A 12,321-nucleotide genomic window follows, 5' to 3' on the forward strand; every position below is an offset into this window, starting at 1 on the left:
TCTATCACCCTCTTTGTCTTTGTAGAAGAACTCATGTCCTTAACCATACTTTTCCTAAAAATTAAGATGTTTGGCTGAACTTTTGGTGTAAGAATTATTGAAAAGGAATTTTTCTACATTTAGTTATGAATTTTTTGTGAAACACATTTGAAAGATTTAAAACATAACACTACTATAAACTGGTTTATTTTGATGGCTTCTTGAAAATGGTAAATAATCTATTAAATTATAATAAAATTTCAAATAATGGTCAACGAAATCTAGTTTCTAGCAAACTTAGTTTTATGTCTCTTCACTTTTTATGAAAAAGATATATCTAATTTAGTAACAATTCAGCCATGTACTTGGGAGGTCAAATGAATCAACTTAGAATCAAATTCAGAAAATTCAAACCTTAATAAAATCAAATGATTTTTGGATATGTTGTATCGCATCAAGTTCGTTCTCCACTGGTATATGGATTGCATAAAAATGTGAAGATTTGGTCGGTTAAATAACTGAGATACAAAAATGTGTCATGGCAAAAAAAAACTATGAACAATTGACTTTGTATAATTTTTCAAATGATCAAATGATGTCCTTTAAAATTGATTTTTTACATAAAGTCCTTTTATGAGTTTTCTAGTTGTGAAATTTTTATAAATTTTGATGATAGTTTGAGTATTTTAAATATTTGATTTGGACGGAATGTTGAATAAAGCACCGAAAAAAGCAAGAGTGTTACATTTGTAATACCACAAAGAGTAAACATATTGGAGCATGACAGAGATTGAGAGCCCATCCATCCCTACCTGTGGAGTCTCTGACATCTTGCTTTTGTGACCTAATAATTGTAGTATAAGTGGAAGTGGGACTGGCTGAATTCAGTGTGCTTTAAAGTGGGAATTGAGTGCCCAATTCTTCTTCAACAATGTCAAGTGCTGGCGTAAGGTGAGAGATCTAGGCCACAATATATATAGATAGCATCATCGTTGATGGGTAATGATATATACAGAGTTTTATGCATACTTACAACTCATTTATAACTCTCTTAAAAACACTACTATTACACAGTAATCTACAAGGATAACATACATTTTGATAAGAAAATATGTACATAAAGCAAACCACCCCCCTCCGCAAAGACAACACAAGTAAAGGCAGAAGAGTGAGTGTTATTCAACTTATTGACATAAAGGGCTTTACAAGAACAAAGCAAGATAAAGAGTGAGGGGGGCGGGTGATGTTGGATGCTTACATATTACAGTGTTCGTAGACAATTACCCACTCTAGACAAGCTCCTCTTTGTCCATTTCCATCCCTTGCGACAGAGAGCTGCACTCCAAGAAAATAGAACTCTGTGTCCAGTAATTTATTTGAATTACTTCTGATTGCTTTATTCCTTGGGAGAACTGTCTGGTGTCTTGGCAACAACAGCAGCAGCTGTTTTGCGTTTATGTTCCTCAACTAGTCCTCGGAATAGTTCGACTATTGAATGATCCTTGAACTTTAATGCAAACGTAGACAAGCCGTCCTCCTTTCCTCCTTCCGCACTATTCGGGCAAGCAAATGTTATGCTTCTCCTGTCCGTATTTGCCAGCATCATGTCAGGGTAAATACTCGCATTTAAAACCAGCCTATGATTTCGTATAGCTCTCATTACAAGTCTCGCTTTCCCTGAGTCAGTCGTGGATACATTTAACTTCAGTACACCCTTCCCTCGCTCCTTCCAACCTCCTCCAGTAAACTCAAACAGCACTGACTTGGCTGCAAAATTAGTCTGCTCATTTTCTTCCCCTGTCTCAACTGGAACCTCCCGCATCGATGGGAATCCAATACTCTTGGTCTTAGCATCATTGGAAGCCCCTTGGGTGCCAAATACAGAAGAATTTCTGTTATTAGAAAAACTGAAACCAAAGGAACAAGGCTGGTTGGTTTTTAGTCCAAAGAGAGAACCCGAACCAATTGAGGGTTCATCTTTTTGAATGGATCCAAATGAAGAGGCAGAATTCGAAAACCCAGTTCCCACAAATCCTGCAAATGCATTTTGGCTACTTGAAAGTTTCTCAAGCAAGCTGAAGGATCCAGATTCTGTCATGTTTTCATTACCATTATCTTTCTTGTCCACCTCAGCAGTGGCACCCTCGGTATCCTCGTTATCTTCATTCTCAATTTTGTCTTCTTTCGTCTCCTCTTCATCTGCTAATTCAGGATTACTTCCCTCTAAAATGGTATTAAGTTTCTTTTCATCTGCAACAGACTCTTCCACTGCCTCATCAGCCTTGTTCTCTGTTTGCCTATCATCATTGTTTTCCCTGCAATTTTCATCATGGTTTGAGTCTTCTGAAACTGTTTTCTCACCTTCTATTTTTGCAGTAGCTTCAGCAGGGAACAAACGGACTGCAGCAAAAGGGTTAGAAGTAGGGGCTGATGAAGTTATTGTTTGATGCCGACAAACTTTAACAATTTTTCTACCAGCCAGGACCTCATCACTAGCTCTCTTGAAAGTCCCAGTCTCCTGTTCAGAGGCTTCTTCCTCATCATCAAGACCGGGATTATCTCGAGATAGTTCCCTTCCAGCAGCTCTCTTATTTGAAGCCAGGAGGGTATTTTCTGTATCCGCCATTAAAATAAAAGTAAACTAATTTGTACCTGAAAACTGTCCCATTCACAAAACAAAGAAGGTAACCAGAACAAAAATCAGTAACTGACAAGACAAACATTCAATATGATCAAATAGGCTGCACTTTGAAAAAAAAAAAAAAAAAAGCAAGTTTCCCTCCATATAAAGAAAGGAAAATCCTTCTGAAGATTGTTGACAAATTATTTAAATTAAGTACATTAATTTAAATTAATGAGTTGAAAACCCAATAGCCTTGGCCACCCAAAAGACATACATTAAGGCATTTATTAACTAGATGAGTTGTACATTAACTAGGAACTTCAAAAGACATTTATTAACTTAGCATTCCAGAAAACATAAATCAAGTAATCAAGAAGATGTGGCTTCAAATATTAAGGGTTGGTTTATTTGTGGAAAACTAGAGTAATTTTACGGAAAATATCTCTACAAAGATAGAAAATTGAAAACTGTGTTCAAAACAATTTTTTTCTTTCTAAAATTGTACTAGACTTTAGAAAACATTTTCAAAATGTTCTTAAGGGAAAACACGCGCTTCTAATTTGAGCTCCACTTTGAATCCTATCAACAACAATTTTTTTTCTTTTATTTATCTTTTTCCTAGTATTTCATTCACACCCATCCACTCACTCACCACACCATCCTCTCCTCTTCCTCACCACCCGTTGCCACTATAACGGTGAGCACAACTGGCATTTTCTCTTGCCATCCTCATCCTTGCCATTACGATGGCGAGCACCACCGGCGCCCTTTTCCCTGCTGCCCCCTTCCTCTCCTCTTGCCGTCCTCATCCCTCAACCAGCACCACCGTACCTCTCTACCACTACAACAACAACAACTCCAGTCTTCATCAAGCAGCCTTTGACCATTCACCTCTCCCCTTGCCATCGATCTCTACATCTCTTCTTTTGCGTGATTTTGAACACATTCTCTTATTTTTTGAAGTCTAAAGCTGGTTTCATATTTAATAGAAATGAATGTGTTTTCATTTTTCTCTAATATTCTGTAAAAGTGGAAACATGGAAACAGAAATAAAAACTAGAGATGAAAAATAGAAAACATTCTCCACAAGTAAATAGGCCTTAAACATTTGTAATGAAAATATAGGAGTAGGTTATTATACACTGGGCATCTAAAGATTGAGAAGTACTTGGTTGCCATCGATTAATGCAAAAATGTGAGGGAACGGGATCAAATCCGAGCTAAGTTGAATCTCGGAGATAGTGTTGTTGGATCCCTTGCATAGTGGGAGGCTCAACCATCTTCATGAAGAGTCATCAGGCTTCTAAGCCAGAGATTTGACATTTGTTTCACTTTCGATTCTCTCTAACAACACTAGTAACAGTTCCAGTTTTAACAATTTAAAGATATGCCTACTCCTATAACTTCTCTTGCAATTCTTGCTTTCTTGGGCCCTGAATTCATTAGCTTTGATGGACAAAACTTGCTACTGGAAGCAAAAGATGGAATTTCTTTTGCAGTAGTTGAAGCTATTCTATGTTCTTATTGAACCTTGATGAGGATTTCTTTTAAATCCTAATTGTAACACCCTATAATTTTATAACAATTTTGTAGTGTTAATTTTTTAGAAAAAATTATTAATAATATCTCAATGATTAACAAAAATGAATTTTGAGAACAAAATTCTTTTGAGGACTTGTGAGTGTAGCACCTGAAAATTTTACAAAATTTTGGAATGTTAATTTATGAGGAAAAATCACTAAAATAGACATGATTAGTGAATAAATTAAAAATTCTTATACTAGTGGAAACCCAAAACTCCTTAGGATTTTGGAGTATCAATTTATCAATTTGTAATTACCAAGATTTTCTAGAACATTTAGGAAATTGATTTTAGAAGAAAAATCATCAAAAATAAGCTTAATGAACAATTATTCAAAATTTAACAGTATCAGTGTAATTATTCAAATTTTTTATACTTAAGTGGTTTGAGGAAATAATTCTTGTGGCAAATACTTTTTAGAATTATTTCCTAAGTAAAACTTGTAAAAATTGGGCTCAAGATAAATTCAACTTATAATCGAATAGTAGTGCACATTGCGAAATAATGAGACTTGAAATTTTATTTAATTTAGTGAATACGTGTGAAAATAAGTCAATATTAGATATAGTAGTATATTTGACCAAAGTAGCGATTGGATATGTATATATATAATAAAATTGAAAAATAATGAACTTGATCGAAGGAATAAAAAAAAAAGGTGCATATATATGGAGAAGAAGAGAAATATATATACATATAGATATATAAGAAGAAAAAAAGAAAAGAAAAATAAAATATATATACATATATATAATAACAAGCTGCAGTGAATCGTGCGTTGCAGCCCAATAGTGTGGCACCCATGCAGCCAATGGAACTAGGTTCCACTGGCTATTTTTAAAGATTTTATTTTATTTAAATTTTCCTTTATACTATAATTTCATAAAAAGGGTTGTAATTATAATTCTACTTTTTCTCTATGATTTCCTCCTATCCTTAAATAGTTCAAACTCAATTTAAAGGGGTCGATACACAATAAAGAAAAGTTTCAAAAAAGATAAAATAAAATAAAAATCTTCAAATTAATTGGTCTCTCAATGGGAAAATTAAGGCAAAAATTTAAGTCTATAAAAAGGAGGAGAAAGGAGTGGTCTTCCACACTTAACAACTCAAAATATAGTGTGGAATCATAGTTAAGAGAATAAAGAAAAGGAAGACATTGGTTAAGGAAGAAGGAAGGAGTCTAGGGCAAAACAAGTCTTCTTCAAGCACATTATCACGGAAATAGGTATGAGCAAACTTTTCTTACATTATTTGACATGATGGTTTGACTTCATAAATGCTATTTTGAATACCTTGTGGAAAATGTTAAAAATGACTACATATACTTGTTCGGTATTCTTTGAAAAATGCATGTTATATGTGGATATTTTTTATGCATTTGAAATTTGTTGAAAATGCAATACATGTCAAAATATTTATGCAATGCTTGATATATAAACTCCATGGATATTGGTTTGTAAGTCAACGGTGTCATTAACATTTTGGAATGAGAATGCTACGTTATTGATGCTTGTTGTTTTGGTTTAAACGGAACCCCGGTGTATGCTTGTTTTTAATTATATTTTTCTCAAGAATTAGGATGTATTGCTGAACTTTTGGTGCAAAAATCATTTTTCTACATCTAGTTATAAATTTTATCATGAAACATGTCCAAACAATTTGAAACAGAACATTGCTACAAACTAGTCAGTGTTGGTGGTTTCTTGGAAATGATAGACAATGTATTAAATTACAAGAAAAATTCTAGACGTAGTCAAGGAAGTCTAGTTTCTAGCAAACTTAGTTTCACATCCGTCCGATTTTTGTGGAAAAAGATATACCCAATTTGGTAATGACTGTGCAATGTAGTCGCTTGGTCAAATCAGTAAACTTAGTCAAATTTGAGAAGTTCACAAACCTTAATAACACAAAATGAGTTTTGGATATGTTTTATCCCATCAAGAGAGGTTTCTAAAGGTGTCTAGATCTCATAAAAAAGGTGGAGATTTGACTAGTCAAATACCCAAAATATAAAAGTGTCATAATAGGAGGGAAACTATAACCATCAACTTTATATAACTTTTCGAATGGTCAAATGATATCATTTGAAGTTGATATTTTTACACAAGATCGGCTTACGAGTGTTCTAATGTTTGTCAAATTTTCATAAATTTTGATGATTATTTAAATATTTTAAATATTTAACTTTGATGAGATATTGAGTAATAAATAACCATATCAAAGAAAAACTCTTGAGTCTCTCTCTTAAACCTAAGGATGGGTGAAAATGACTCAAAAAGAGTATAAAATGATAATATCACTCAAGTTTGATCTAAATATGTTATCACCTTTAATCATGATTTTAGAATAAATGGTTGTATTTTCAAATGAATGAAGTGTGAGACTCTTTAGTAATCAATGACATAAACTTGCTAAACCAAATAAAAATGGGTTAACATATTCACTAGACGAGTCATGGGAGAAAGAATTAATTTAACAATCAAAGTTTATTTAATTATTTTATTTCAAAAAAAATTCCCCCAATTCTCGGTTTAATAACATTCCTGAGCGAATGGGGTCTTACACTAGTACACCTATAGTAGAAATTAATAATAAATCTACTACAGCAACCCAGAAAATTTATCTAGATCATCACAACATTCTGAATTCTCTAACTAAGTTTCTTTATTATCAGTATTTGAAGAAGACAAAGCATGCAAAGGGCCTGGAAAATTGATTTAAGGTTAAGATAATTGACATTCTTGATTAACCCACAAAAAAATTAGATAAATAAATGAACAAATATTAATATATAGTTTTGATGGGTCTACTTTAAAAGAGGGGGGGGAGGTGAAGAGAGAAAAAAAGGAAAGGTTGGAGAGAGAATGGTGAGTAGGGAGTGATGGATCTACTTTAGGCAGGGGGAGAGACGAGTTGGAGAGAGAATGACGAAATGAGAGAGATGGTCTTAACTTAAAAGGATAATTGTAGTCTCACACATAAGACAAATAGATAAAGAAATGAATAAATATTAATATATAATTTATAAATATTCATATCAAATAATTCTCATAATATTTTTATTTTGAAAAAACAAATCCTATCATAGATACCCATATTTTTCGAGATCATAGATTTACTTATAGATTATTTAATGTATTTTAAATTGTAGAGTACTATATAACATTTTTTTTTTTCATTTTTAGATCATAGATTTAGTTGTTAAATATTTACTTATTTGATAAAATTACATCCCGATTCAACCCTAGTCCGAACATGTACCCTTAACCCTCTCCTTTTTTCAATTTGATACCCCAGTTTGGTTTTCAAAACATTTGCATTTTGTGCTTTTTTGGTCCAAAAAACTAGCTTTTATTGGGAAAAGAAAAAGTAACAACCATAGTTGTTACTATTGTATGATACATGATACTTACTGTATGATTTGATTCGATACACATCCCCACCAAAGAGTGTAACACATTTTGCTTTGAATTGCAACATGAATCATATTGTACAATACATTTTTGGTGTATTGTGTGATTCTGGCAATACAAAAAATGTGGTTCAAGTGGAATTCTTGCAGACAAGTCATGACAGAGAGAGTCAGATCTGCGCAACCCTAATTCAAACAGTCTTCAGAATACTGTCGAGTTTTTAAAAAAAAAAAACAGGTCATATGCGAACAGTCATGCAAATGGTCATATTAATTGTTCAGGTCAAATTACTGCCAGAGTTCAAAAGGTTCAGGTCATGTATGCAAACAGTCATACATTTTTTTGGATTAGTACTTAAAAAATATATAGGAATTACCAATTCACCATACAAATAGTCTCTCTGCCCAGAAGCAGTATTTCCTCTACAAGAAAGCTTACTCCTGAGTTCATGGAAGGAACATCAGAGCCTAATATCAACAAAAGAACAGTCTCCCTACTCTTTCCTATTCATCTACAATTTAGAAAGAAGCAAAAAGCAATTAGAGAATTGAGACATTCAATTACTAGGTTAAAACTTGAGAGACTCGAGCATTGAAGGTGAGTTGTGTACATTTTTCCATTTTCATACTTGAGTTAGCATTTTATTATTGTTAAGTCGTTAACAATAATATTTTTAAACTTGTGTTAAAATTACTGTTTTGAGTATTTTCTTCATGGTATGGTTATAAACATCTTTTAGATTACATTTTTTAAGCTGTTTATTGAATTAATATTGTATCTCACGATACGATACAATATGATTCAAGATTCGAAGATTAGGCCTTCTGATTCACAATAAGCATCTCAATTTGACAACTATGGTAGCAACTATGAAGTAATCACCACATCCTTCACACATGCCAAACATTGCCTAACAAATAATCACATATCAAATAAACAAAAAAAAGGGTAAATGAACTCCTATCAAACGTCAAAGAAATCACAACATGCTTCAAACCAATTACTAAACAACTATTTCCTAAATAAAGTACCCAGATATCTGTGATATTTCAAAATATCTCTAGGATTGCAAACATCCTTGATAAAATGGTCAACAGCAAACTATAAATGAGAACGGTATCTTCTGCATCTCCAAAGGGTGCCACAAATGCCTAACAAATTGACAAAGCAAAATCTACAACTGCCTATTTTCACTAATTAATTTAATGAGCATGTGATTATAAATAATTCTCAAATCTATGGCTTATCTAATATAGTGTTCAATTAAAAAATGGAATGTTCAGCAAACAAGAGAAGAGGCCAGGTTAATGGACCATGCATTAATTGATGACCAAATTGAAGAATCACGTTACCATAGTATTACAGAGATAAATCAAATAACCAGCAGAAATGGAAATAGGAAAAAAAAAAAATCAAATAGTGAGAAAATTTCCTTGGCAATGGCTTACCAATGAATGGTCTCCAACAGTTTTAAACACTTTTTTGCTATTATTAATAATCAACAAATGTGCATTAAGTTGCCTAATATCTACAAAATATATCAATACCATTGTATAAAGGGAAGACACAGATTTTCTGCTTTGCACTTTCGAAGTTATAGCATTAACTTTTTGTGACAATTTTACCCTCAAATTAATGCATACTCTTTCAGACACTTTCAGTTGGATTAATGTATACTCTTTTGGATTTGGACACTCTTCTCATAGGAGCATCCATCGGTCTTCTTCGCATGACCAAATCATCTTAATTGTGCCTCACACACTTTACCTTCAATTAGAGTAACTTCGACCTTGTGATATATAACCTCATTTATAATCATATCACTTTTTGTATGGCACCACATCCACCATCACATGCTCATCCACTTTTGGTATGACACCACATCCACAGCCACATGCTCATCTCCATTAGCCTCGTGTTTTGCAAATGTTGGTGCTTTGCTGCCTAACATTTTGTATCATACAACAGAATTGATCTTAATAGATATATAACAAAATTTTTCTTTTAGCTTTAGTGGGATTTTAGTATAGCATAAATTGCCGACTTTGCCAACTATACTCCTCATTTTCAACCGTCGTGACATAATTATGTAAGAAACATCCTTAATCCTTAATAATCTCCTCACCTTTTTGAACAATTGATCCAAAATATCTAAACTGACATGTTCAAAAAACATTTCATGTTCAGAAATTTGTTGACTAATTTAATATTTCAAACTTTAAGGACTTTTCACAAACTTCAAGCGGAGATTTTATGGATTGCTAGAACCTATACCTTCTACCAGTTAGAATTCCTTCTCTTTCATATCTTATTGGTCGTTTCTGCTTATGATTCCTGCACTGGCCGGAAGTGCTTTCTTCAGTTTCATCTACATAAGGGCACGTGCATGCAAAATATATGTTTTTAGTTAGTGTTACATATACCAAATAAAATATTTTAGAACAGTAAAAATGACTATGCATCATTTGTGTGATAATTATTGTTGGTATATTCTTTTAAGATGTTCAAGTTGCAAGTCAAGTTTATCACATGCAATTGTATATAAGAGTTTGCATGTGGTGATGGGTTTGGTTACATTTTTCTTGGAAGCCATGCAAGTGGAGTGTTTCTGACATTTAATGAAACCTGTGTCAGTAAACTCTCTCAATGGGCCCTAATTCCAGGAGGTGATTCATTACAAGATTGCGGTGCTCCATTTCAGTGTATCCAATAACAAATTCAACTGCCATCAACTGCAGTCTGCATCAAGTCACGTCTTCTTACAGATTTTAAAATGCATACAGATACATAGATTTCATCATAAGCATGTCTTTGGTTTTTATTATAATGTTCTGCAAGCAGTTTGAGAAATTTAAATTATAAGTTGCATTATTTTGTTGCACTTGTTGAATCACCAGTCAGTTCACCTTAAGTGTACACACGGAATTTTACTTTCTATAATGATTGTTTGAAGTTTTTACTATAACTTTTCAGTAACTACTGTTTGAAGTTCATATTGCAGCATTTTTAGACTGCAGCAGGGGATAGAATACGGAATTCCAAATTTTGAACCTTGACAGTATAATCAATTATGAAAGTTTTACCTAAATATAAGCCACTGATACGTTATTCCCAAGTAAGTCTAAACTTAAAACTTTCCAACATGAACTGACCTGCAAATTTTCTAGCATCTATATAATATTAGGGAAAAACACAAGCTTAAAACCCCGGAACACGGGCTACCAACAACCGTAGGTAGAAAACGCAACACTTAAATAGTAGTTACACAGATAAGCCCTTACTGTTACTTCATGGGTCAGAATTCCAAAAGAAATCACCCTGAAGCAATCACTGTTGATTTCTTCACTGTTTTCAATTGGAGAGAGATTGCTAAGACAGAATATGAAACCAAAGATCCGGAAACATATGAAAACGACAAAAGAAAATGTAGAAAACAAATTACATACCAAGGAATATGAAGAAAGAGACGAGCTGGAAAGGGGAGAGAAATCGGAGGAAACGAACCGCCTTTCAAACCCAATTAACTTTCCTCAGACGTTGCGCTGCAAATGGACAGCAAGCAAGCAAGCAAGCTCGGCTTTGTGCTTATTCAAGCTCCCCTTTTTTTTTATAACGTTGTTCTGAAATAATGTCCACTTTTGTAATTAAATATTTTTTATATTCTTTAACATTTAAATAATGTGTGTTTTGACGTTTTTTAATTTTTTTTTGAGTTTTTCTCAAAATACTAGTTATTGAGTTAAATCTTTAACGATGATAAAATTGATATTTTGAACAAGGTTATATTTAGAATTTATGAATAAACTTACTTGAACTTGTTTAGAACTTTTTTTAATATGAATGAGCTAAACTCTTGACTTTAAATCTATTAACATTTACACTAAATCACCCTCTTGATGATGACTAAATTAATCTTTTAACTTGTAATTGGACTTTCAAAAAATAAAATGAGTGAACAAGAAAGAGAGAACTTTAAAAAATAAGCTCAAGAATAGGATGAGAATACACCAAGAGATCATTGTGTTATATGGTCTTGTTATGGGAATTCCCCTGCAAAAGACAAAAGTACCCCTATATATTTACAATAAAGTATTCTAAAATGTCAATAGATATACATGAAGAAAAATACTTTAGAGCATATAAAATATCTTTGATACATGCCAGTACGTACACGGATACAATACTGTAGACCTTTGCAATATATTCCAGAGCACTCTAAAACTTGATAGAATCACCTTGTCATGTAGCTCATCCACCCCGCAACTACTCTAGTCGACGTTCCAATCATCATTGCATGTCACGTGCATGCATGCATGCATGGCGTAAAAGCACCAAAGTTCTATTGTATGACAATGTCTTATCTTATGAATCTCTCTGGTAAGGAATATTAAGCTCAAATCCATATTTTATGATTATTCAAAAATGTATTTGCACACGCTTTGTTATGTAATACATGGTGACTTGGTTAAAAATCTAAAATTATTAATATGGCAAGGCCTACATGGTGAAACTAAGGTTCACAGCTAATGCTGCTCTAGAAAAAACTAAAAAATTTTACCAATTTATGAATTCTTCTGCCGAGATTTGTCCACTCCCTCTGTAAGGAGCCAAATATTAAATTGTTTAAAATTAGGTGATGGGCCCACATTATTGAGTCAGTTCATGATTAACTTTTGTCCCAGGAGTCTTTTTACAGAGCTAGAGAAAGTCACAAAGGAACT

At 32.9% G+C, this 12,321-nt stretch overlaps 1 protein-coding gene across 3 annotated transcripts; it reads right to left on the reverse strand.

Annotated features, from left to right (window-relative positions):
- Positions 1-958: 958 nt before the first annotated feature.
- Positions 959-11,193, reverse strand: LOC127794160 (nuclear pore complex protein NUP50A-like). Of its 3 annotated transcripts, XM_052325090.1 has the most exons (3): positions 11,047-11,186; positions 9,875-9,968; positions 959-2,638 (listed from the first exon to the last, which is right to left on the reverse strand). In XM_052325090.1, the coding sequence occupies exon 3, from the start codon at positions 2,603-2,605 to the stop codon at positions 1,376-1,378; it is 1,230 nt and encodes a 409-aa protein (XP_052181050.1). In that variant the 5' UTR covers positions 2,606-2,638; positions 9,875-9,968; positions 11,047-11,186; the 3' UTR covers positions 959-1,375. The 3 variants fall into 3 exon arrangements, with proteins under 3 accessions (XP_052181050.1, XP_052181048.1, XP_052181049.1); XM_052325088.1 differs by lacking the exon at positions 9,875-9,968 and having other exon boundaries at positions 11,047-11,193; XM_052325089.1 differs by lacking the exons at positions 9,875-9,968; positions 11,047-11,186 and adding an exon at positions 10,882-11,016.
- Positions 11,194-12,321: the final 1,128 nt, after the last annotated feature.

Source organism: Diospyros lotus, chromosome 2 (assembly GCF_014633365.1).
Source record: "Diospyros lotus cultivar Yz01 chromosome 2, ASM1463336v1, whole genome shotgun sequence".
In the NCBI taxonomy this organism is placed as follows: domain Eukaryota; kingdom Viridiplantae; phylum Streptophyta; class Magnoliopsida; order Ericales; family Ebenaceae; genus Diospyros; species Diospyros lotus.